Below are 27,288 nucleotides of genomic sequence, written 5' to 3' on the forward strand. Positions count from 1 at the left end.
CAAATGTCACTTTCAACCATAAGAAGACCTAACTCTTGCTCAAGAAAAATCTAGAGATAGTCTTCTGCCACTATCATGTGACATTTTCCCTCTGATGTAATAGTTTAGAGTAGCGAGAAGCTTCTTAATGGGATCCGTAGTCTAGATGAACTTCTTCCTTTTCTCCCCCGCTCCCCCCTTATTTGTCTAGTAATAGGAGTTGTTTCTCTGGTCTTTTTTTTTGTTGTTTAAAGTTTCCTGTTTCTGGCTGGGAGGACTAGGTCCTATATGACTGGAGTTCCTAAGGTAATTAAAAGTTTAACCAAACTGGCCAATCACAGAAAAGTTTCCAAAAAAAGAAGAATATTACCTTAACTTGTGAGTCTGTGGGACAAGATGTTGGTGGTCTGCCGTGCCAATCACTCGTGCCATTTATACCACAGCATTGAAGCTAAAAGCCAAACCCCCAAAGAGTGATGGTTAGAAAGCTAACAGGAAGAAAACCGTGGGCCTTGGAAAACAGGTAGGCGCCTTCAGATCAGACTCTATAGCAGAAAGTCCAGAATTGACCTGACTGTTACGGCTCCTTAGAACTAAGTACTTTCAAACCTGTTATACCACTTCACTCACATAAAGCTTCTTGAAATAGAGGCGACATATTTAACTTACTCACATTGTACAGATCGAAAATTTGGCAGGCGTTCCCGTTGTGGCACAGCGGAAATGAATCTGACTAGGAACCATGAGGTTGTGGGTTTGATCCCTGGCCTCAATCAGTGGGTTAAGGATCCGGCATTGCCATGAGCTGTGATGTAGGTCGAAGATGTGGCTTGGATCCCGCCTTGCTGTGGCTCTGGCGTAGGCCGGCAGCTACAGTTTGGATTCGACCCCTAGCCTGGGAACCTCCATATGCCACGGGTGCAGCCCTAAAAAGACAAAAAAAAAAAAAAAATTAGGCACACAGGAGACTTTATATTGAAGGGATCAGGCTGACTGCACCTCGACCTACTGTATGGCTGGGAGCATAACTGATGCCATCTTGGGCCCTTGTACTTTCTCCTGTTCTTCCATTGACCCTACCCAGGATTTTACTCTGCAGTAAATCACTTCTCTGCCATCAAGGGCTTTGTAATTAATAACTATTGTGGCTCTATCTTCTGCTAATCCCCAAGCAGTGATGAAAACCTTTGCGGACATACTCCCAGGGCCCATGAGACTAGTTACCCATTTGTGAATCTTGACTTAGGAAGGTATGTCCTGCACCTACTTTTTCTTTTTCTTTCTTGCTTTTTAGGGCTGCCCTTGTGGCATATGGAGGTTCCCAGGCTAGGGATCGAATTGGAGCTACAGCTTCTGGCCTGCACCACAGCCACAGCAATGCCAGATCCAAGCCAGGTTTGCAACCTACACCATAGCTCATGGCAATGCTGGATCCTTAACCCACTGAGTGAGGCCAGGGATCAAACCCGCAACCCCATGGGTCCTGGTCAGATTCGTTTCCACTGTGCCATGACAGGAACTCCCTGCATCTACTTTCATGCCCTAAGTTAACTATAAAATTGTTCCAGTGGCCCCTTGTCAGTGTGGAGTGCAGCTCTGACTACTTCCAGATTTTCCACCAGATCCTGATCCCACCCTGTGAGTAAGTTACCCTAAAATAAGCTGACCTAGGGATTACATGGAGCTGTCTGCCTCATTATTTGGTCTCAAGACACTTTCTTAGTTCAATGGGCACTTTTCATTCCCTCCACTCTAGGACCATTGGCAAGATAGGCAGGAGACGGAAAATGACGCAAGAATGGGTAAAGGGGCTGAGCAAGGAAATGCTCAATGCCAGTGGGGAAAATTCCAGGCTGGCCAGGCATTTCCATGTGGGGTGATCTGGTTACATTTATGGAACTCTTCACACTGGGTACAGGAACACCAGAAAACACCAAAGAGCTTACCAGAAATATGAATCAAGAGGCAGAGGGAACAAGCTATTGCAGCTGTTGTATAGCCTTTGTTGTGCCCTCTAAAGATTAGTATGAAAAGGGAATTGCAGCTCAACTGGGAACTAGAGACAACGAAAGAGGTGCTGAGACTAGAGAGGAATGTCTGGATGGCATGTTCAGCTGCTTTGGACATTATGTCAAAGAAAATACAGCAGGAAGAACATGTTAAAATGATGGACTGTAAGATGGTTAAATGTAGCGTTTAGGCTGCCTCCATTCAAAGGTGAGGACAATTGTTTCACAGGAGAACTGGAACCCAAGAGGTGGGCTCCTTGGGCTAATAACTCATCAGAAGATGAGGACATAATTACCGAGGAGGAAGAGGAAATTTGGGCACAGCTTTGGATCCAAAGTAAAACACAAGCCACTAAAGAACCAAGAGATAATATAGAGGAAATCCCTAGGAGCCAAAAAACCACCATGAGATAATTTTCCTCTCTGAATTAGTAGAATTAACCAGCAGATTTAAACAAAAGAGCAGGGAGGCCACTGTAGCATAAGTGCTCCATTTATGAGATACTGGGGGAAATAGCATTATGTTAAATGGGTCCAAATTGCCTAAAATAGCTTCAGTTACAGCACAGCCTACCCTCTGGCAACGTTTGTATGTGGCTGGGGTGGGAGAAAATCAAGGGCACTCAGACAACTTGATTGAATGGATACATTCAGGTATAGGTATGGCTTGGCCAAATGAGGGGCTACCCCCCCCAAATGGGTATCTGTGGAAGAGTTACAAGACATAGGGAATTAGGAATGAAGCGTGCTCTCTATATTCATTAGTTCCAAAGACCTGATGAGGAGTCATTTACAGCAGGCATGAAGGGACTTATCCTGTAGTCCACTCTAGGAAATTAGTACCAGACCTTGGTTTCAGTTTTGGCCCTGAGGGTTAATCAACCCATTCACATGGTGGTGGCCATGGTAGCAGATCCAAGAGAAACTGAAAAAATCCGACATAGGGAAAAGGGTGGTTAGTTAAAGCCAAAGAGAGAACACCAAAAAGTGAGGAAACCAAAAGAATTTCTCACAAGCAATTATGGCAATTATGGTGTTAGTCTGGACCCTTAAGAAAAGTATAGACAAACAACCTAAATCAGTCTTTTAACCTTACAGAAAGTATCACCCAAAGAAAAAAGTTTACTCCCCTCGTAGCAAAAGACAAAGAAGAATGGCACAACCCTGTTTGCCATCACCAGAGGAAGATGAAGAACCAGGGTAGATACCCCCTGACTCCAAGAAATTAGGGGTGGAGTCAGGGTTGCTACTTGGTGCAGGCCATAGGGGGTCACTGGAGGCCCCATACTAAACACATTATTTCTTGGCCCTGCACCAATAAACAAATTATTCTGGCTTTAGTAGATACCTGTGCTGAGTGCACCCTGATTTATGGGAATCCATCCAAGTTCCAAGGAGAAATATGAGCCATTGGTGGGTATGAAGGCCAAACATTGCAGGTGAAACAAGAGCTTGTATTTATAAATTGGAAGATTGCCTTCCCATCCCTTTCTGGTTTATTTTCACCCATACCTGGGTAGGACACCCAGGATATCCTATAGAACCTGGACCTCAAACCACCATGGGCAAGTTGACTCCATCAAAAGTTGAAACATAGAATCCCCCAAACAATTTGGGAGATAGTAAAAAGGCTCCATTTGTATCTCAAGTATATGGACCTTCAAGCAGAAGATAAGACTGTCCTTGGTGTCGTTTTGAAGATAAGACTGCCCTTGGCATCATTTGAGGTGCTGCGCCCTGTAATATCCCCCAGGGCACACTAGATGCTCTGACTCTCCAGTTATCAGATGGCAAGAAGACTACACTGGGGAGCTCCCGGCAGGGCTCAGAGGTAATGAACCTGACTAGGATCCGTCAGGATGTGGGTTCCAGCCCTGGTCTCGCTCAGTGAGTTAAGGATCCATCGTTGCTGTGGCTGTGGCATAGGCCAGCAGTTTTTACAGCTCCAATTGGACCCCTAGCCTGGGAACTCATATGCTGTGGGTGCGACCCTAAAAAAAGACCCAAAAATAAGAAGAAAAAAAAAAAAGAGTACCTAGGTCTTTGCCAGTTTCAGAAGGGCATAAATATGCTCTAACCTGCACTGACACAGCCACCAGATTGGTGCAAGCCTTTGCCAGTAAGAAAGGCTGCTAAAATTGGAAGTTATATATGGAATGCTGGCCCATATTGACACTGATTAAGGAACTCATTTCACTGGACATGAAAGACAAGAGTAGGCATAAGTCCAAGAAATTCTTTGGAGTTTCCATCTACTATACAACTCCCACCTTGGCTGGACTTATAGAATGTGTGAAAGCCCTATTTCCTGAGGGCATGTTAAAAGGTTGGTCCCAATCAGACTATTCAATGCCTTGGGCACTGAGGGCTGACAATCTGCACATGAATGGCTGGCTGAATACACAGCAAGGAGGAGGATGAGAGTGCAGGTTCAAAAGGGAGGTCTTGGGCCTATCAGGTGGGATGAAGGTCTCCTTTTGCAGATGCCACAGAACCTCCTGTCTGGTATTACTGTAATTCACTGGCGTTTAAATTGGTCGCCCCTCCCAGTGTCTGGCATCCTAATACTCAAAGGTACATGGTGGTCCACAACTCTAACTGCTGAGTCTACAGCCTGTCTTCAGTGTCAAGGGGATGCCATGGAAAGTTCACCGATTCGTCCATAGTGAATGGAGAAAATGGCTTGGATTGATGAACAAAAATCCCCATATTATATGACAAGCTTTATATTTAACTATAGTGACTCTAAACAGTATATATTTTTTCCCCTTGTGTTAAATAGGTCAAATAATCTCCAGATTCCCATGGCTTATCATTATTCGGGAAGGCTTAGGGTGGTTGGAAGCTGAACACGGAGTCTTGGTATCCTAACCCCCATCTGCATAGAAAGGACCAGTCAAACCCAAACAAACCATAGACCTAAGGGGAGGCTCCCCCACAAAGTCTGCAGAGTAACTCACAATATATTAAATTCTGAATGGACAGGAAAAGAAGTTTCCTACAGAGCAGGTGCCTCTATGGTTCCCAAACAAGGGATCGGATATGTGGAGCTTATCTATGGCCTTATCTACCCCATGAGTGGATGGGCCGATGTACCTTGGGATTTCTTTCTCTCGGGCTTGTGTAGACACCACTGTACTGGAAGTCCCCCCATAAGTGGCCTGCTATTAAGTCCAGGTAGCAGGCCCATGGCAGTATGTCATGTTGGGAATGGCTGACATTTGTTTTCCTTCCCCCAAAACTCATGTGTAAGTGCTAGAAATCCAGGAATTAGCAGAGTTATTTCATGAGCTTTGAATGATTCCCACGAGGGCATCTATTCTCTAGTAAAACAGGAAACCACTCAAATGAGAAAGGTGGGGCTTCAAAACCATGTGGTTTTTGACATGTTGACTGCAGAGCATGGAGGGTCATGTGCTTTAATTGGGTGAGATTTTGTACATATACACTTTCATATGAATGCAAGATAACTGATTTAACTCTTTCATGTAAAAACAGTCATTACTCATTTGTGGCTCATTGGTAATGAACCCAACTAGCATCCATGAGGATGAGAGTTCTTGATCCCTGGCCTTGCTCAGGGACTTAAGGGTCTGGCATTGCTGTGAGCAGTGGTGCAGGTCACAGATGCGGCTCGGATCTGGCTTTGCTGTGGCTGTGGTGTAGGCTGGCAGTTGTAGCTCTGATTGGGCCCCCTAGCTTGGAAACTTCCAAATGCTGCAGGTGCAGCCCTAAAAAGCAAAATAAATAAATACATAAATACATACATAAATAAATAATAAATAAAAAGTAGGCAGAGTACAGCAGATTTTTAGGGTAGTGAAACTATTCTATATGATATTATAATGATGTAGATATGTCATTATAAATTTGTTCAAATGCATAGCATGTGCAACACCAAGAGTAAACCATGGACTTTGAGTGATAATTACATGTCAATGTAGGCTCACCCTTCATAGAAAAACGCACCATTCTGGCAAGTGATGTTGACAATGGAGGAGATGATGCATGTGTGAGAGTTTACGGGAAAGCTCTGTATTTCCCTCTCAGTTCTGTTGGGAACGTAAGACTGCCCTAAGAAAAATAAAGGTTTTTTTTCTAAAAGAAGTTATCTTTAATTTGTGAAAGGATATAATGTCTATTATTTGCTTTAATAAATTCTAGCAAAACACCCCATGGAAGATTAGCTTAACTAACACTGGCAAAATGTTGACTGTTTAAACTGGGTGATAACTGGAGTTCCCATTGTGGCTCAGCAGTTAAGGACCTAACGTTGTCTCTGTGAGCATGTGGGTTCAATCTCGTGGGTTAAAGACCTGGAGTCGCTGCAAGCTCTGGTGTAGGTGACATGTTGCTCAGATCTGGCGTTGCAATGGCTGTGGTATAGGCCAGCAGCTGTAGCTCTGATTCGACCCTTCGCCTTGGAACTTTCACATGCCACAGGTGCAACCATAAAAAGAAAAAAAACTGGGTGATATGTACCCTGAGATTCATTTTTCTCTGTTCTTTTATGCAAGTTTGGATATTCTATAATAAAAAGGATTCTAAACTGGATTAAAAAAAAAAGTAAAGAATTCGGGATCCAGAGAGGTTAAGTGACTTTCCAAAGTCTACCCATTCCTGGTCTTTGGACTTTAATTCCTGTGCTATTTCTTTCACTCCACACTAAGCAGGCATGGAAGGGCCACAGGTGGCTCCCTGTGGTCATAATGGTATTGTCTGAGACACAGACCATGTGTGCCACACTGGATCCCTGACCCCAACACACCAAGGCAAGCATGCTGAGTTAATATATACATTTATAGGTGGGGAGGGGCATAAGGAATGGGGTGCTGGTGAGCTCAGTACCAAGAATGATTTGGGATACTCAGGAATTCAAAAGAGATTTCTTGGATCACACAATTTTTTTTCCTTGCTTTTTGGAGCCACACTCATGGCATATGGAGGTTCCCAGTCTAGGGGTTGAATCAGAGCTATAGCTACCAGCCTACACTACATCCATTGCAACTCAGGATCCAAGCTGATTCTGCGACCTACACCACAGCTCACAGCAATACTGGATCCCAGACCCACTGAGCAAGGCCAGGAATAGAATGTGCATCCTCACAGATACTAGCTGGATTAGTTTCCACTGTGCCACAATGGGAACTCCTATAATTTCTTTTTCAGAAAAATTTTGGAAAATACATAAACTAATCCAGTATGATAGGTCTTTCTTACATCTCTATAGGGCCTGAACAATAAGCCTGAGTGGCTGAAGGGTAAAGGAGAGAACACAGACAACTTTGCACCAGTTGGGCTGATTCCCATGGTCTCCTGTTTGTGACAGTCAAGCATTATTCTGAACCTCAGGGCTGTGGACCTTCGATTCTGAAACTTTGAGTAAAGGAAGACCCGCCCCTTCATCCCCAGGGACTGAGGTTGGAAAATTACTTCCAGGCTGAGCTAAGGAGGATTCCACGGTACTTACAAACGTCTGGATGGAGTCCCATGCTGCCTTGGTGCTGTTGTCTGAGTGATATCGATGGATGCTGTCGGTCAGGCCCTCAGCCACATAGACATTCAGCTGGGTGGGGCACATTCCAGCAGAGGAGACATTGTAAAAAGCAAGTGGGTTCAAGGAACAAGAAATTTCTCATATAGGCTAATAAAATGATTCCTTTTATTCTTCCCTCCTAAATGGCCTCCTCAGAACTAAGGAAGTGAAGAGTTGGGGGGAGCTTATATATGGCAAGAAATGCTGAGGGTGAGATGGCATTGAAGGAAGAAGTATATAGGGGTCCCTTATCCTTCCAGAACTCTGGTTTTACAAAGGAGGAAAAGGGACAATCAGAGCATGGGATCTCCTAGCACTGAGAGAGTCTATATTGACAAACACATGGAGAAAAGAAAATAGGAGGAAGACAAACTTGTTCCTACTGTTCTTCCCATTTGTCCTTCAAAACACCACTCAAATGCCATCTCCTTCATGAATCTCTTCTCTCCCCAATTACAATTAATCTCTCTTTCCTCCATTCTTCCACTTTGTGACAACTTCTCCACCACACACTCTAAGCCGTATAACAATGAGGTGTGTTATCTAGAACTTACCTTAGGTTCATACACGAAGAGCAGGATGGCTAAGGTCACCTCCGCAAGGAGAATAATCAGCAGCAAGACAAAGAACTGGGCCAAAGCAGAGAGAGGCTCACAGCATGAATCACAGTTCTTCCCCCACTCCCATTGCACCCTGGGGGCCACCAGGAGTGTCTCTGCCCATGTGCAGGAGGTTCTCTTCCTGTCTACATGGGCCTTCATAAGCCTTGTTTGGTGAGGAACATTTGTTCTTTTCCTACAACTAGTCTAGGTCCCAAGACTCTAGAAGGCAGTCTTCTAACTTTGCTCTCTTCTTCCCATTGTGCCTATTGAGCTCCACGTGCATACTGAAAATGCAATACCATTTGTTGAATCCACGAGGCAATTTTGGCACCAGTTCATTAAAACAATTGAGAAGAGACTAGTAAACTAAGCCTTGGGTCTATAGAGGTTGGGACCTGGTCCTTTCTGCCAGCACAGGCTTTCAGGGTGGAGGACAGGTGATGGTGGAGGTTGAGAAGAGCCCTGTACATATGGGGAGAAGAGGTGCTCCAGTCATGGTCCTAACTCATATTTGTCTCCAACTTTAGATGCTTATGCTAATCACACTTAACAGAAAACATATTTGTACTTATTCGCTTTCCTTCACCTTTTTGCCCAACACAAATTTTGGCCACTTAAAACCTTTCCTGGAGTTCCCGTCGTGGCGCAGCGGTTAACAAATCCGACTAGGAACCATGAGGTTGCGGGTTCGATCCCTGCCCCTACTCAGTGGGTTAAGGATCCAGCGTTGCCGTGAGCTGTGGTGTAGGTTGCAGACGTGGCTCGGATCCCGAGTTGCTGTGGCTCTGGCGTAGGCCAGCGGCTACAGCTCCGATTAGACCCCTAGCCTGGGAACCACCATATGCCACGGAAGTGGCCCCCCAAAAAATAGCAAAAAGATAAAACCTTTCCTCCATGTCTATTACCTTTCATCTTTTGCCAATAGTCTGGGAACTATCTGAGAACAAGGATTTTCTTATTCCATCTCTTGGCTCCAGTTTAACAGTTGACCCATAAACGGAAAGAAGATTAACCACATGACGTGAGGGAGAACCAAGGTCACTGGAAACCCATGCTATGGATAGAGTGGCACAGTTATACTGAGCTCTTTCCTGGGCATGCTAGAGAAATGGGGGACTCTTTCGTAGAGCATAGAGGCAAAACCTAAGTCTAAAGGTGTTCCTTAGGATTGTTAACTGACAGGGAGCAACTGCAAACCTCTAGAATCTCACGTTAGACCTCAATGGCTGCAGCCTAGTTGGGTTGATATCTCATGAAGATATGAAATAGGTAAGCATCCTCTGCATTTTAGGAGGGTCACAGGGCTCAGAAGAATCTAGAGACTAGGTTTTCCATCAGTTACTGACTCTGAATCAAATTCTAGAAATTCTAGAAATGCCCTCTCTTATCTATCCTTGGGACCCCAATCAGAAAGGAAAGACTATGGGTCTAGACAGACTTGACTGACCTGAGGTGCTGCTCTTCTGTTCCTATGATTTCCCTGCACTAAAAGATGAGCTGCCAAAATATGTCTGTGGCTTAAGGCATCATGCCCTCCCACTTAGGGTACCACATCCACTGTGAGAATAACTCACCGACATCAGCAGGCACTTGTTCTCCTTGATGGATCCCATGCAGCCCAGGAAGGCAACTACCATGATAATGGAGCCGACAATGATAAGCACATTGCCCAGCGTGAGAGAGGGGAGCTTATGGAAGAGCACTCCAAAGTCGTTGTGGATCAGGAGGTAGATCCCAAAGCCCAAAATGCAACAGCCACAGAACTGGAAGGAAGAATCATAACATTCTTGGGTAAAACGTGGTTCTTTAACATCTCTTTGTACTCCTTTACTTGAGATCAGAATCACCTTTTTCCATTGGCTCTACCCAACAAACTCTTTGCCCAGATTCCCCCATGCACCTAGGAAAAAAGTTATAATCTCCTGTGATGTCCCACTTATGCCTCATCCTACCCATATCAGATACCAGGGAAAGCGCCTTCCTATGAGTAACACAGTATCTTCATTCTTCAGATTCCTACTCATGCCTTCAGATCTTCATGATTCAGATCCCTTCTCCTTTTTAATTATGGTCTTCTGTATGGTCTTCCCTTTGGTCTTGTACATGGTCAATCATGTAAAGGTGATGCCCTGGTTGAAAATTTCGACTTCCTTAGCAGAAAACTAGAGAAGCCAAACATTTAAGACTCCTCTTATAGAAACACAAGAACATATTCTGTGTCTGAAATTCAATCACTGAATTTGGTGTAGTGAAACCTCCCCAGAAATGGTGATTTCCCTTTCTGTCAGCTATTTTTTCCCAGAAGTCAGTGTTGGGGATGGGAGGAATGAGGGGGAAAAAAGAAAAGAAAAGAAAGGAAAAGAAAAGAAAAAAGAGAAAAGAAAAGGGAAAAGAAAAGAAATGAGGCACTCAATACACAGTGTAGTATCTTAGATTTTTCACCCATAGATGTCAGCAGTGAGCAGTAATAGGCTAAAGCTGCCAGAGAAACAGCATCCCCAACTGCACTGATATCTTTCAATTTTGCAGGCTTATACTGTGGCGGGATGGGAAGAGGGGAGAAAAATGTTATTCCCTTGTTTTTAAGCTGGGTATACTGAGCATGACCTGGGCATGCATGGGTTGCACGCCACACCAGGCTTTTCAGGAGAGGAGAGAGAAGTAGAGTGTAGCTAAGAGGAGGTGAGCTCAACCATACCCAGAAGAGATGCACTTACCCAAAAGAGCAAGTTGAAGAAAAACAGGACATACTTCAGCAATTTCAAGCTACTTATGCCCATGCTGAGATATTCTTGCCCTAAAAAGTAGAAAGAAGAAGAGAGAAAGTAAGCGATCTGGGTCTGCAAAGTGACACCAGAGATCAGAGGACACGAATGTCCAGGGTTCAAGGATCTCCAGCATCACCTTGTGTTTGAGCTGTGAATCTGCTTTAGAAATTTCTCCAAACTTCTTGCTCTCTTAGTCTCTGAACTGAGGTACCAATTGGCTCATCTTGTACACTCACTTTTGATTCAATTCAGCAAGCCGAGGAAGCTTAACATTGAATTAAGCAATCTAGAAGTGAGCAGTAGAGCTGGTTTTAGAGGAGGGTGGGTCACAGTGACACACACTAGGCTAGTGCTCAGGGACTAATGGCAGCCCTGGAGTCAGGGACAGGCTAGTCAATCAGTTGTAGAACAGGAAAGTGGCTTAATGCACCAGATCCTTAAATATCCTGCAATGGAGTTTCTGTCATGGCTCAGAGGTAATGAACCAGACTAGTATCATTGAGGATGCAGGTTTGATCCCTGCCCCTGCTCAGCGGGTTAAAGATCCGGCATTGCTATGAGCTATGGTGTAGGTCGCAGCTACAGATGCAGCTTGGCTCCTGCATTGCTGTGGCTGTGGCATGGGCCGGCAGCTACAGCTCCAATTGGACCCCTAGCCTGGAAATTTCCATATGCCGCGGGGGTGACCCTAAAAAGAAAAAAACAAAAGGTCCTGCCATACATATGCATTCTACATTTAGTCTGTAAACCTCTCCACATGAAAGTAAGGGAAACATATTTAAATGTATTCAGTCTTTTACTAAAGAAAAGTATATGGTGTTTTCTGTTCTAGATGCTGTAGGAGATGCAAACATGATTGAGCAATAGCTATCCTCCAGAAAATGTCAATCTTAACAACACAGATAAAATTGGCCAACAAATATCCACTGGAGGAACAGAAGAAATAGCAATGGGAGCTTAAATTTTTTAAATAGAATTTTATTTTTTCAGTGAGGACATCAATATCCAAAGTCTGGTCCTCAACTTTGGAGACCTAGATACACAATTTTGAATGTTCTCTCAGAAGTAGAGAGGTATTATAGAGTGACTCATATTTAAAAACTGCACATAAGACTGATATATAAAGCAGAATGTCAATTTATTGGTTTCCCCCCCCTTAGAACTATGCATTTTCTAGTGCATAGATTGCTTTTATAATCCATTATGCCTTCATTGCAGTACCAAGATATCCAGAAATCAGCTTAAGTGATAGTTTATTCAGGCTATAAATAAGCCTGATCAGCTACTTATGTTCCATAATAGAGTTATCTCTGTTAAAGGGTGTTGCTACTGTGGCTCAGAAGATTAAGGACTCAGTGTTTTCTCAATGAGGATACAGGTTTGATCCCTGTCCTGGATCAATTTGGGTCAAGCTGCTGTAAGCTATGGTTTAGATCACAGATGCAGCTTGAATCCGGTGTTACCATAGCTGTAGCATAGGCCCCAGCTCTGGCTCTGATTTGACCCCTGGCCTGGGAACTCCCATATGTTGCAGGTGGCTGTAAAATTTATTTTGCTCAAAATATGTTATAAGCTGAATGGCAATAAGGGACAAAGATGGTCATTATATAATGTTAAAGGGGAATTCCCATCGTGGCGCAGTGGTTAACAAATCAAACTAGGAACCATGACGTTGCGTGTTCGATCCCTGCCCTTGCTCAGTGGGTTAACGATCCAGCGTTGCCGTGAGCTGTGGAGTAGGTTGCAGATGTGGCTCGGATCCCACGTTGCTGTGGCTCTGGCGTAGGCTGGCAGATACAGCTCCGATTCGACCCCTAGCCTGGGAACCTCCACATGCCGCGGGAGCGGCCCAAGAAATGGCAAAAAGACTATATATATATAGATATATAGATATATAATGTTAAAGGACCAATCCAACAGGAGGCTATAATAGGATGTACCCACCATAGGATCAGCTAAATATATAAAGCATATGTTAACAGACCTCAAAGGAGAAATATACAGAAATACAATAATAGTATAGGGGACTTCAACACATCACTTTCAACAATGGATAGATCATCCAAACAAAGAAACATTGGATGAAAACTGCACAGTAAACCAGATGGATTTAACATACATTTATAGATATTTCATCCAATAGCAGCACAATATGCATTCTTCTCAAGTGCACATGGAATATTGCCCAGGGTGTTCTCCAGGCCATGCGTTAGGCTGCAAATCAAGTCTTTTTAAAATTTTTTAAAATTAAAGTTGATTTACAATGTTCTGTCAATTTCTGCTGTACAGTAAAGTGACCCAGTCAAACATATGTATGCATTCTTTTTCTCACATTCTCTTCCATCACGTTTTATCACAAGTGACACGTCAAGTCTTAATAAATTTATGAAGACTGAAATTATATCAAGAATCTTTTTCTGACCACAACAGTATAAGACTAGAAATCAATTGCAAAAAGAAAACCGAAAAATACATAAGTATGTGGAGAATAAACATGTTCCTAAACAAAAAATGGGTCAGAGAAGAAATCAAAAGAGAAGTAAAAATATCTTGAGACAAATTAAAATGGAAAAAAAAGCATACCAGAACATATGGGATAAAACTAATGCAGTTTAAGAGGAAACTTCATGGCTCATACCACTCAATATAAAAAAAAAATCCAATAAAAAATGGGCAGAATACTTGAATAGACATTTTCCCAAAGATGACATACAGATAAATAGCTAACAGGCACATGAAAAGATGTTAACATCACTGGTTATTAGAGAAGTGCAAATCAAAACCACAATGAGGTGGACTTCCTGTTGTGGTGCAGTGGAAACAAATCCGACTAGTAACCGTGAGGTTGCAGGTTTGATCCCTGGCCTCACTCAGTGGGTTAAAGATCTAGCATTGCCATGAGCTGTGGTTTAGGTCACAGACTTGGCTTGGATCCTGTGTGGCTGTGGCGTAGGCTGATGGCTGTAGTACCAATTTGACTCTTAGCCTGGGAACTTCCATGTGCCATGGATGTGGACCTAAAAACCAAAAAAAAAAAAAAAAAAAAAACCCAAAAAAACCCAAACCACAATGAGGTATCACCTCACACCTGTCAGAATGGCTATCCTCAAAAAGTCTACAAACAACAAATGTTGGAGAGGATATGGAGAAAAAGGAACCCTCATACACTGTTGGTGGGAATGTAAATTGGTGCAACCACTATGGATAACAGCATGGAGTTTCCTCAAAAATTAGAACTACCATATGATCCACCAATTTCACTCATAGGTATATACCCAGAAAAAATAAAAACATTAATTCAAAAAGATAGTTGCACTCTAATATGCAGAGCAGCACTATTTTAAATAGCCAAGACATGGAAACAACCCAAGTGCCCATCAATAGACGATTGGATAAAGAAGATATGGTACATGTATACAATGGGATATTATTCAGCCATAAAAAAGAATGAAATACTGCCATTTGCAGGAACATGGATGGATCTAGAGAATGTTGTGCTTAGTGAAATAGGTCAGATAGGGAAATTTAAATACTATGTGTTATGGCTTATATGTGGAGTCTAAAAAATAATACAAATGAATGTATATGCAAAATATAAAGACATATAGAAAACAGACTTGTGGTTACCAAAAGGAAGAGGGAATAAGAAAGGACAAATTAGGAGTATACGAATTACTATATATACAATAGATGAGCAACAAGGAAGTACTGTATAGCACAGGTAGTGATATCCATCATCTTGTAATAACTGATAATGGATTATAATCTGCAAAAATACTGAATCACTATGCTGTACCCTGAAACTAAAAATGTTATAAATCAGTTATATTTCAATAGAAAAGAAAATCAGGAGTTCCTGTCATGGCGCAGGGGAAACGAATCCGACCAGGAACCATGAGGTTGCGAGTTCGATCCCTGGCCTCGCTCAGTGGGTTAAAGATCTGGCATTGCCATGAGCTGTGGTGTAGGTCACAGATGCAGCTTGGATCTGGCATTGCTGTGTCTGTGGCACAGGCCAGTAGCTGTAGCTCCGATTCGACCCCTAGCCTGGGAACCTCCATGTGCCACAGGTGTGGCCCTAAAAAGAAAAAAAGAAAAAGAAAGAAAAGAAAATCAATGGTATTTCTATACATTAGCAACAAATAATCAGAAATCAACTTTAAAAAATTCATTTATAATAGCATCAAACTATGAAATTCTTAGGGATTAATCCAACAAAATATTTGGAACACCTACACACTAAACTAAACAAAACAAACACAAAAAAACTGCTGAGATAAGTTGAAAAAGATATAAATAAATTGAGAGATATACCATGTTCACAGGCTGAGAAACACTGCTGTTAAAACATTAATTCTTCCTAAATTTATCTATAGTGTCATTGTAATTGCAAACTGTGTTGCATCAGACTTCCTTGTAGACATTCAAAAACTGATTCTAAAATTCACTTGGGAATATAAGTTTTAGAATAGCAAAAACAAATTTTATAAAGAACAAAGGCGAAGGACAAGCATAGTGTCCTGATTGTGTTACTTTCTATAAAGCTACAACAATAAAGACAGCATAGTATTGGCAGATGAGGACCAGGGTGAGCATGCGGGTGGGGGTAAATTGAGGACCATAGGTCCTCATGGTTTACATATATTATATATAGTAGTGTGTACATGTTAATCTCAAACTTCTAATTTATCTCTCCTTGCCCACACCTCTACTATCCTCTTTGGTAACCATAAGTTTGTCTTCTATGTCTGAAGTCTGTTTCTGTTTTGTAAACAAATTCATTTATATTACTATTTTTTAAGATTCCACATATAAGTGATATCATATGATATTTGTTTTTCTCTGTATAACTTGCTTCACTTAGTATGATAATCTCAACCATCCACATTGCTGCAAATGACATGATTTCATTCTTTTTAATGGCTGACTAATATTCCATTGAATATATATACCACATCTTCTTTATCCATTCCTCTGTCGATGGACATTTAAGTTGCTTCCATGTCTTGGTTTTTGTAAATAGTGCTGCCGTGAACACTGAGGTGCAAACGTCTTTAACGAAGGTGGCTTTTGCAAATCACTTAAGGATGGGAGCTGGTTGCCAGGAGAACTAACGGTGAATAGAAGATTGGAATTTTCAGTCTTACTCCCTGATTTTCAGGGAGGAGAAAGGGAATAGAGGTCAAATCAGTCACCAATGGCTAATGAATAAGTCAATCATACCTACAAAATGAAGCCCTTCCACCTGGGGGAACCAGAACAATTTCATGTGCCATCATTCTGGGCTCCAAGCTTCTCATGGACAGAAGACTCTTTGTTAGGGACTTTGCCCTAAGTATCTCTTCATCTGATACACTACATATCATTTGTAGTAAATTGGTAATCTGATGAGTAAATAAGTTCTCTTGAGTTCTGTGAGCCATTCTAGTAAATTAGTCAAACCTCAGGAGGGGGCTGTGGGAATCTCTGATTTACAGCCAATAGGTCAGAAGCACAGATAGCAACCTGGGCTTGAGGCTGGTGTCTTAAATGGAAGGCAATCTTAAGGGATTGATCCTGTTATTGATGGAATCTCATTCTATCTCTGGGTAGATTGTGTCAGAATTTAGTTGAATTCTTGGACACTCTGATAACACCCAAAAGTTTCTTGTTGGTGTAGATAAGTGCCCTTACACATAGGATGAAAATAGGTCCAGGTAACTAATTTACAACCTAGAGCTCTAACAACAGGTGAATGGATGAATAAATGGAGGTATAACTATATAATGTTATACTACTCAGGAATAAAAAGAAACGAAGTGCTGATACACACTAGAGCATATATGAGTCTCAAAATGATTAAAGTGAGTGAAAGAAGCTAGACAAGAAAACAAAAACAAATTTATAGCAACATAAAGCAGATGAGGACCAGGGTGAGTATGGGGGTGGGGGTAAATGGAGGGGGAGCAGGGAAGGGCAGCAGAAGGGAATCATAGAAACTGCAGATAATCTTTTGCAAGTGATGACTATGTTTGTTATCTTGAACTCTTGTGACGGTTTCCTGCGTATATACATATATCAAAAGGTCCTTCCTCATTTGCTCCAGTCCACCTCTCCAAATTCTTGGTAACCTTTTTTTTTTTTCTTTTTAGGGCTGCATCTGTGGCATATGGAATTTCCCAAGCTAGGGGTCCAGTCATAACTGCAGCTGCTGGCCTACAGCACAGCCACAACAACCAGAGCTGAACCATATCTTGCAACCTACACCACAACTCAGGCAACACCATATCCTTTAACCCACTGAGTCAGGCTGGGGATCGAGCCTGCACCTCCACAGTGACCTGAACTGCTGCAGTTGGATTCTTCACCCACTGTGCCACAGCAGGAACTCCTGCTCAGTGGGTCTTTGCTGGAATTGTCCCCTTTTCCCTCTGACCCCTTAATCCTCCTGAGACTCATTTCAAGTGTCACTTTTCCAGCAAAACTTCTCTGACTCTAAGTCTTCATACCCAATCTCACTTTGTTTTACAATAATTTCTTCCCTCACTATGATGTCAACTGCTTGAGGGTAGGAGCTAGTTTATTCATTTTTGAATCCCCAAGGCCTAACACAGTACCTGATTACTATGTAAGATTGTTGAATGAACAAGTGACCAGAACTTTCCTCATTAACTCTAATTAATTTGGTGCAGTGGAATGAACATGACACTGCAGAGGGTGGCGCTTTGGGTTTGCGATTCATTTTGCCATGAAACCAGTCTTTTGGACGTGGGAAAATAACTGACACAGAAGGAGACTGGGCCAAATGCCTCCTAGAGTTACCTTGTGTCCAGTATCTTCAGATCCTCTGACAGCAGCTTGAGGCAACTGTAAACTAATTGTCCACAGAGCATCAACTAATGAGGTAGCCACAAACCTGGGACTCTCCCCACTCATTCTTTCCTTCACAGACAGGAAAAAGAACCTCTTTCTCCTTCCCTGATTTTCTGCTTAGACTCGCACCGGATTGAAGGAGAAAAGCTACTCATTTTGTGAGGATCGTTACCACTTTACCAACAATGACCCCAATTTTTACAGAAACTGGGAGTGCCTCTCCATTTCCGCTTCCTTTTCTTCACTGTGGCTGGCTAGTCGTTGAGCTCTTACCCCTTCCAGCCCCACTGTTTGGAAAAACTGACACCCCTCTGCCGTCAAAGTCTGTGACTCATGTGACCCTGTGAATAATGTCCTTGACGTCAGCTTCCAGGAAACCTCCATGACAGAACGACAGCTAGTGGTGGCCGCCTCCCACAGCCCGACGTGGAGGCCAGGAGGAAGTTCACGCTCTAGTTTCCTCCAAGCAAAGAGCTTGGGCTGACAAGCTGTCTTCTGGATTTCTAATGTAACCTCTTTTCTTTGACCTGTGCTTGCGTCATCATCTAATCAAGTCTTGAAACTCATCAAACTTAGAAGGGGCTAAGGTTCAACAGAAGTTTCAAGAAACCATCAATTCTTTTTTGTTTTGTTTTGTTTTGTTTTTGTTGTTGTTTGTTGTGGTTGTTAGGGCCACACCCAGGCGTATGAAGGTTCCCAGGCTAGGAGCTTCAGCTGCCAGCCTGCACCACAGCCACAGCAACACCAGATCCAAGCTGTGTCTGCAACCTACACCACAGCTCATGGCAACGCCGGATCCTTAACCCACTAAGCGAGGTCAGGAATCGAATCTGCAACCTCATGGCTCCTAGTCAGATTCATTTCCACTGTGACACGATGGGAACTCCAAGAAACTATCAGTTCTTCATCTCCAGTCTTAGCTGATCCAATCTTAGATTTGGAGCCATAGCAAGACAGCTTTGATATTACATAGACTATTATATTTATGAGACACTAATAATTATAACTCAAACAAAAACAAACAATGCCATAGGGAGTGAGAGGGGTCAATAATATTTGGAAGTAAATGAGATTAAATAAAAAAACATAAAACTATATACAAATTTTTTTGCCTTTTTTTTTTTTTAAGGCTGCACCTGTGGCAATTACACAGATTTTTTTTTTTAATGAGTGACTTCTGAGAAATCTGTTATATGTTAATGTACACTGTAGGTCTATAAGAGAAAAGTCTGCTTATGTAACGGTAAGCCTATTTATATATTACAGATCACTTATGAATGGCTCAGAGATCATAGTAGTCCATGGTACGCAGTTTGACAAACACTAGTAATGGGTTGGGCAGATTTAGTTTTGTATTCGAGCAGTGCTGCAGACCAGAAGCTAGCCTGGGCAACCTCCTTAACCTCTCTAACTTTCCCAATGTCCTTATCTTTAAAATGGTAACACAGTAATAGGTACCTCATAGATTATCCTAGGGGTTAAGTGAGATCCTATTTCCTGGCTCAGTATCAGAGCGCCTGGCTCAGTGAAAACTGAGGAAAAGAGCAAATTCAGAACTTTTCTAAAAGTCCATTCACAAGCATGACCGAGATTTCTGCTAGATTTTCAGGAATCAAGTACATTAGGGTCCAGAAGGCCTTTGCTTGTTTCATTTTTTGGTAAATGTCCTTTAAAAAATTTTCGTGTGCCCTTTGTGACAAATTCAAACAATAAAGCACAAAGAAGAAAGCATAAAATTTTCTGAAACCCCACATCACAGAAATAACCACCACTAATATTTTTGCTGAACATAACATCTGTCCAGACACTTCTCTGTATACAGATACACCTGCCATGTGACATAGATGAACGTGGTCTCCAGTAAGGCAATTACCAGCTTCCCATTTATATCCACAGGGAGCCTACAAAGGTCTTTTATTTACCAGTGAACGATACTGGGGCCATTTTTTTTTTTTTTTTTTTTTTTTGGTGCCTAAACTCAGGAAGGAACCATGGGGCCATTACTAACACAAGTTTTAATACATGGAAAAGGAAATCTAGTCTCCATGAGGGCCCCCAAATTATGGCCCTCTTGGCTACATACATTTACATGAATGATACAGTTCACTAACCCTGAAAAATGCCCAGTTATTCATAAATACATTTATAATCTTCTATCGACCCTGCCACTTAGGCATCAATAGCCCCACTGGGTAAACAGGAAATCCAAGGCTCAGACAGCCTACGGAACTGATGCAGATCACCAGGCTAATAAGCAGCAAAGACAGGGCAAGTCAAGGTCTGCCCACCTCCCGTGCCTCCCTCTGGATTCTTACCTCCCTCTTTCCAACCCAGCTCCTCTCTCCATCACTTTGTCAAAGGAATGTGTCATCTTATGATTCCTTGAAATTGTGGTCAGTGGAATACGTTTTGCTTTCAAGGTTGTCCTCAGGGGAGAGGAATTGGTGATTTAAAAAAAAAGAAGAAGGAAAAGCAAAGGAAGGGGGGGGGGAATGAGGAAAAATAAATCCAGATAATCTTGGAGGCTCATTTCCCTCCATTTGGGATCTTGGCAAGATCATCACTTAACAGAAAAGTCCTAGGTGCTCTTAGCAGCTGAGGTAGGACAGGGACTTTTATAACAAGGCCACTCTATAAATTAGGAGCAGTTAACATGAAACTGTTTCCATTGTTACAGTCAGCGGACTAATGGCTTGCTTTCTTTAGCCTAGAAATATGTAGAATTTTGCCGTGGAGGGTTTCTGTCTTGGAGACACATCCATGGTGTGTACAGATAATGGGATAATGAAAGCTGCTTCTGTGGTATTCCTATCAAAAGTTGGAGGAGTTCCTGTTGTGGCTTAGCAGGTTAAGAACCTGACAATGTCTCTGTGAGGATGTGGGTTCAATCTCTGGCCTCACTCAGTAGATTAAGGATTGGCATTGCCACAAGCTGTGGTGTAGGTTGCAGATGTGGCTCAGTTCTGGCATTGCTGTGGCTGTGGCATAGGCCAGCAGCCACAGCTCCAATTCTACCCCTGGCCCAGGAACGTCCATATGCTGCAAGTGTGGCCAAAAAAAGAAAAAAAAAAAGTTGGAATAGCCTGAATCTAGTCATGAGGAAATAGCAGACAAACCCCAAAAGAGAGACATTTCCAGTAAACAACTTGTCTGTACTCTTTAAGAATATCAATGTCACGAAGCACAAAGAGTCGGGAGCCATTCCAGATAGAAGGAGACTAGAGACAAGACAGTAAAGGCAATGTATGATCCGAGATTTTCCTCTGCTATAAAGAATATTGGTGGGGCAACTGGTGGAATAACAAAACCTATAGAGTGGGGATAGTATTGTATCAGTGTTAGAAGCTTAATATTAACGAGATCAGGTGCATTCAGGGTGGTATGGCCATAGACTTAAAAGCCTAATTTTGATCTTTGTAGAGATCTAAGAGAATGTGTTTGTTGATAGAAAAAACACACTAAAGCACTTAAGTGGAAAAGATATCCTTTCAACAATTACTCTCAAATGAGAAGGCTGGAGAAGGATAAAGAAAATGTGGTAAAATGTTAATATTTGAGAAATCTGAATGAAGGGGGCTCAGAAATTCTTGGTACTTTTTAAAAAATATTTTCGTGAATTTATTTTTGTCAAAATAAAAAGTTAAGAAACAGTGGAACACAAGTAAATGATGTGAGAGATTCTGATCTTGAAATCAGTACAATTAAGTCCCTCATGGTATAAATACTAAGATTCTACAATAGGTGTTTTTAGAAGACTAAATCATGGGATAATTCTTTAAAGTCTTTATCGCTTCTGACATAGAGTAACTATTAAGCCATGATGACAAATTCACCAGAACAAATGTTTTTCTTTTGACTGTAGGTTAGGGATCGAACCAGCGCCACAGCAGTAACAATGCCCAATATTTAACCTGCTGAGTCACATGGGAACTCCTACTTGACTAAATTGTTTAAAATGTGAGACATCAGGAGTTCCCGTCGTGGCACAGTGGTTAACGAATCCGACTAGGAACCATGAGGTGGCGGGTTCGGTCCCTGCCCTTGCTCAGCGGGTCAACGTTCCGGCGTTGCTGTGAGCTGTGGTGTAGGTCGCAGACGCGGCTCGGATCCTGCGTTGCTGTGGCTCTGGCGTAGGCCGGTGGCTACAGCTCCAATTCGACCCCTAGCCTGGGAACCTCCATATGCCGCCAGAGCGGCCCAAGAAATAGCAACAACAACAAAAGACAAAAAAAAAAAAAAAAAAAAAGAGACATCAAAATCTCTTCTCATCTTCCTTCCTCAACCTAATTCTCATAAAATGTCAAGTAAAAGTTTGACAAGTTAAATATTAAATATTTGATTTGCTACCAGATTAATTTCAGATCATTTGGATTGTAACTAAGTTGCATTTTGTGTTTGCTTATGTTAAAATGCACTGGAGGAGTTCCCATTGTGGCTCAGCGGAAATGAATCTGACTAGTATCCATGAGGACGCAGGTTCAATCCCTGGCCTCGCTCAGTGGGTTAAGGATCCAGCACAGCTGTGGCTGTGATATAGGCTGGCAGCTGTAGCTCTGATTCGACCCCTAGCCTGGGAATCTCCATATGCTGTGGATGTGGCCCAAAACAGAAAAAAAAAAGAAAAAAACCTTTGATTTTTAAAAAAGAATGTAGTGTGGAGGAAAAAACATTTCATAGAGAATCACAAAACATTCTAAATAGCTAGTTAAGTAATTGTATGACTTTGCAATTGATAAGCAGATTGGAATTTTATGAGAGCAAAACTAGGCTCTCACTATAAGTTGGACATATTTTTTGAGTCTAAACAAATGCTAATACCAATCTTTCAAGTATTAAAATTCTTTTTTTGTTTGTTTGTTTTTTTGTTTTTTTAGGGTCGCATTCACGGCATATGGAGGTTCCCAGGCTAGGGGTCTAATCGGAGCTGCTGGCCTACACCATGGCCACAGCAACACCAGGTCTGAGCTGAATCTTTGACCTACACCACAGCTCACGGCAACTCTGGATCCTTAACCCACTGAGAGAGGCCAGGGATCAAACCTGCAACCTCATGGTTCCTAGTCGGATTTGTTTCCACTGTGCCACGATGGCAACTCCAAGTATTAACATTCTAACACTTGGAATATAGTGCATTTATTTTAAATGATTATAGAAATGTATCCTGTGGCCCAACAATTTTTGGCCATAGCTATGATGTATTGATGCTATGGCTTGGGTAGGAGCTCTACTGGGAAGTGGGAAATGAATGGAAGACTTGATTCTACAACCCAATGCAGAGATGGGTGGTCTCCACACTGAGCGCTCATCCATCGGCTTTGGAAATGCACTACCTTCCTCTTTCTCAAAACCTACCTCCCAGTAGCTTTCCCAAAACCTACCTCCCAGTAGCTTTCCCAAACTGACCACCCAACCTCTAGCTGCAAGCCTCTCCACCTCTGCCCCAGCAGCCGCCCTGGAGGCTCCCTCTGCACATCTGTCTAATTTCTTCAAGTTACTTTGCTTCATTGATCTGCACCTGCAGTGGCAGCTGGGTCCTGGAGCTTCTTGAGGGCAGGTGTCTAGCCCCTAGGCCCAGAGTAATCTGCCCTCATTGGACGCTCACTTGGTACAGGAAGTGCTATGGGCTGACTAATTCAGGAACATAAACTAAACCGCTGTAACTAAATCAACATAACACTTCCGGAAACAGAAGCTGAGGGAAAGAGACCGGCTGAAACCTTGTGAAAAGCTTCACCTTGCACTTCACTCTAGGGGAAAACCTAGATTGAGGAGGAAATCTGCCTCTCACCCTCACTTCTAACTTCATTCCATCAAGTCTGTCAAGTGGACATTTCAGCCATAGCTCTGTCCAGGGCTAGGCCTAGGACCCACCTAGTTAGTGACTTTGTCTTCCACTTTCCTGTGCTGGGGTTCTAGAACCAAGTAGGAGAAATTTCCGATTTCCTGTGGCCCTGCCACCGTGGCTTGTTATACTCCAACCTCATTTGCATACTCATTGTTCATGGTATGCCTGGGTGCTCACATTTCTTTGAATTTATATATACTGTGTCTTGTCTGGAATGTCATTACCCCCAGAAATGATCCCCATAGCAAATTCATCCTTTCTTGAAAATGAAACCAGTCACCTGCTCTCCCAGGGAGTCTTTGGCACACGCACACCCTAAACCACCATCTTGTGCACACGCTCGCTCCATCACAAAAAGATATATTTTCTATGATCGTTATATTTGTGTATGCTCGTCTAGCCTTCACACTTCTTTACAAATGCTTTGAAATTGATAACCACATCAGCTATCTACGTGTCTCTAGCACTTAGCACATGCCTACCTAGAATATTGCCAGGTGGGAGTGACGAAAGTCATCCAGCCTCAGGTTCTAGTCTGAAGGCTTTCTGGGAAGTCAGAAGGCAGCCTGAGGGCATAAGAAACTACAGACCAAAGGAGGTCAAGTCTTCCAGTTGTGAGCCTCTTGTCAATGACCAAAAATGCAGTCAGTTAGGTAGTAGTAGATGTGAAAGACTGGGCTGGTATAAAGGTACCCAATCCTTCACTTAAAGGCTACAAATTCTTAATTGGCCCAAACAGGAAACATCACAGGAAATCATGTTTCAGCTCAGTCTCTGCTCTAATTCAACCACAGTTTCAAAATAGTGCAGATTCTGGTGGAGATTGAGAAAGCAAAACTTCTTTGTTTAGCCAGCAGCTAAGATTCTGCTTTTGCTCAATTCTCTGCCCAAGCACTAGCTTACATATTTGGTATTTATCTCCCAAGGCAGTTCCTTAAGAGCAAGACTGTTTGCTGGGCAACTATCTCCCTTCTACCGAGTGACCCCTCTCCACCAATGTCTTCCAAAGCAAAATGCCTGGAAGCCCCAGGAGGCACTTAACACCTGATTATTAAATGGATTCGTTAAAAAGTCTAGTCTTTTTAAAAATTCAAGACTCAATAGCCCCTGAGGTGCTTTGCCCCTTTACTCATGCCTATCCCCCATTGTTAGGGGGTGGGTACGGTTCTAGGGGACTTTCCTCCCCATTCCTGGTAAGATTCTTGCACATCTTGGAAGGAAAAAGCTTTGATCTAGAACTCTCTGTGGTAACTTGACCCCCAGCAACTATAGCGGTCAAAGAAAGCCAGGACCAAAGCTTGGCTATCACTTTCCGGGTCCATAAGACATCAATCATTAGTTATGGGACATGAATTAGAAATCATTGCAATATCAAGTTTTGTTTTGTAAGTTAGGCAAATTTGGCACATACATATTATAGTTATCAATATTCATATTTTAAATACTAAGGATAACTTTATTTGGGGGAACCCTGAGGATCACAAATCTCTTCCGGTCCTTTAACAAAACCAAACTAAGCATCTCTTAAATGTGTCTAGATTTTACCTCTCAAGATACAGGTTCTGAGCATTCCCTGTGGCCTTGACTCCGCACTGGGTATTGCGATTTATAGCACTATTTCTATTGCTATAAAGAAGAGTAATCAGGGAGTTCCCGTTGTGGCGCAGTGGTGGGCGAATCCGACTAGGAACCATGAGGTTGCGGGTTGGATTCCTGCCCTTGCTCAGTGGGTTAACGATCCGGCGTTGCCGTGAGCTGTGGTGTAGGTCACAGATGAAGCTTGGATCCCGTGTTGCTGTGGCTCTGGCATAGGCAGGTGGCTTCAGCTCCGATTCGACCCCTGGCCTGGGAACCTCCATATGCCGCAGGAGAGGCCCAAAAAATGGCAAAAAAAAAAAAAAAAAAAAAAAAAAAGAAGGTAATCGGGCCTCATGTCCTAGTCTGAAGCCCTCTAGTGTCTCTGAGGAATCACAGTGGGGGTCACTAACTTCACTCTCAAAATGCTCTCAAATGAAAAAGATCTGCATCTCCCAGCCACCTATTTATTTATTTACTGGCCATGCCCATGGCTTATGGAAGTTCCCAGGTCAGGGATCAAACCCGCACCACAGCAGCAACCATGATAGCCGCTGCACTGACAATGCCAGATCCCTAACCCGCTGTGCCACAAGGAAACCCCCCAGCTTCCCTCTTAAATGGCTCTGTCTGTTGGTTCTCTGCTCACTTACAAGACCAGTCTTGTTAACAAACAGAGCACATAGGAAATCTCTCCAACTTCAACTCACACAAAAGCGACCACACAGAGAAATTCAAGTTCCAAAGCAATTTAAGCACAGAAATGCCGTGACTCAAAGAGATAGCAGACAATAGGCACCCAATCAATGGAAAGTCTTTCTGGCCTGGTTTCCTTTGGAGGGTCACTGGGACCTTGCCGATAATTTGACTATCTGTAGTAAAAATTAGCAAAACAGAAGTTTCTGGAGACTTCCAAGTTACTAGAGAGGTCTATGGAGACTCCTAGGAAGAGAGCCTAGCCCACGTAATATGGCTCAGGTCTTTGCTCTCAAACCAGATTACAATGTTCCCATCTTACCTTTTGCAGGCACTTTTCCTCGGTCCTTTAGGCAGAATTAATGATTATCAATGCGGCCCTGAGACAAAGCTGGTAATGCGGATGTCGGGGCTATTTGTGTAAAAGGAGAAGTTAAGGGGGAATAAATGTGATCACACTGTGACGACAGGAAGCCCAGATGAGGAGAGGGAGGAAGTGAGCCTGGGCCCGCCCTCTTCAGCCTCAGCGATGCAATCCTCCCCCTGTGGCTTTTTAGAAGCTTACTCTCAACCCGCCCAAACGTCTGAACCGTTTCTATGAAACACAGGAAAAGCTCAAAGGCCAAGTCGGTTCAGGCATGACTCTGTGAGAACTGGTAGGTCCTGGGGTAATTTGGGCAATAATTTTTGCCTAGAAAAAGGGAAGTGCTTCTTAATCAAGGAGGCACCTCAGAATTACCTGTGGATCTGTTCAAGAATCAGTGTGCCTGTGGAAACAACCTAAATGTCCATCGACAGATGAATGGATTAAAAGGATGTGGTATACATACACAATGGAATACTACTCAGCCATAAAAAAGGACGAAATAATGCCATTTGTAGCTACACGGATGAAACCAGAGACTCTCATACTAAGTGAAGTCAGAAAGAGAAAGACAAATACAACATGATATCACTTATATCTGGAATCTAACATATGGCACAAATGAACCTTTCCACAGGAAAAAACAAACTCATGGACATGGAAAACAGACTTGCAGTTGACAAGGGGAAGGGGGAGGGAGTGGGATGGACTGGGAGTTTGGGGTTAATTGATGCAAACTATTGCTTTTGGAGTGGAGAAGCAATGGGATCCTGCTGTATAGCACAGGGAACTATATTCAATCACTTGTGACAGAACACAATGGAGGATAATCTAAGAAAAGAATATATATGTGTGTGTGTATATATATATAAAATGACTGGGTCACCTTGATATACAGCAGAAATTGACAGACGATTATAAATAAACTATAATAAAAAAAATTTTAGGAGTTCCTGTTATGGCTCAGTGGTTAATGAATCCGACTAGGAACCACGAGGTTTTGGGTTCAATCCCTGGCCTTGATTAGTGGGTTAAGGATCCGGTGTTGCCGTGAGTTGTGGT

The 27,288-nt window shown here is 42.7% G+C and overlaps 1 protein-coding gene across 1 annotated transcript in view; it reads right to left on the reverse strand.

Moving 5' to 3' along the window:
* CD53 (CD53 molecule) overlaps positions 1 to 26,388 on the reverse strand; it is a 29,325-nt gene extending 2,937 nt beyond the window's left edge. Inside the window, exons 1-6 of the mRNA XM_001929190.3 lie at positions 26,185 to 26,388; positions 10,844 to 10,923; positions 9,701 to 9,889; positions 8,079 to 8,153; positions 7,459 to 7,554; positions 350 to 430 (exon numbers count right to left, since the gene is read on the reverse strand). Coding sequence (XP_001929225.1) covers positions 350 to 430; positions 7,459 to 7,554; positions 8,079 to 8,153; positions 9,701 to 9,889; positions 10,844 to 10,906 — 504 coding nt within the window. The 5' untranslated portion in view covers positions 10,907 to 10,923; positions 26,185 to 26,388. The remainder of the gene's footprint in view (positions 1 to 349; positions 431 to 7,458; positions 7,555 to 8,078; positions 8,154 to 9,700; positions 9,890 to 10,843; positions 10,924 to 26,184) is intronic.

Source organism: Sus scrofa, chromosome 4, assembly GCF_000003025.6.
Source record: "Sus scrofa isolate TJ Tabasco breed Duroc chromosome 4, Sscrofa11.1, whole genome shotgun sequence".
NCBI lineage: Eukaryota > Metazoa > Chordata > Mammalia > Artiodactyla > Suidae > Sus > Sus scrofa.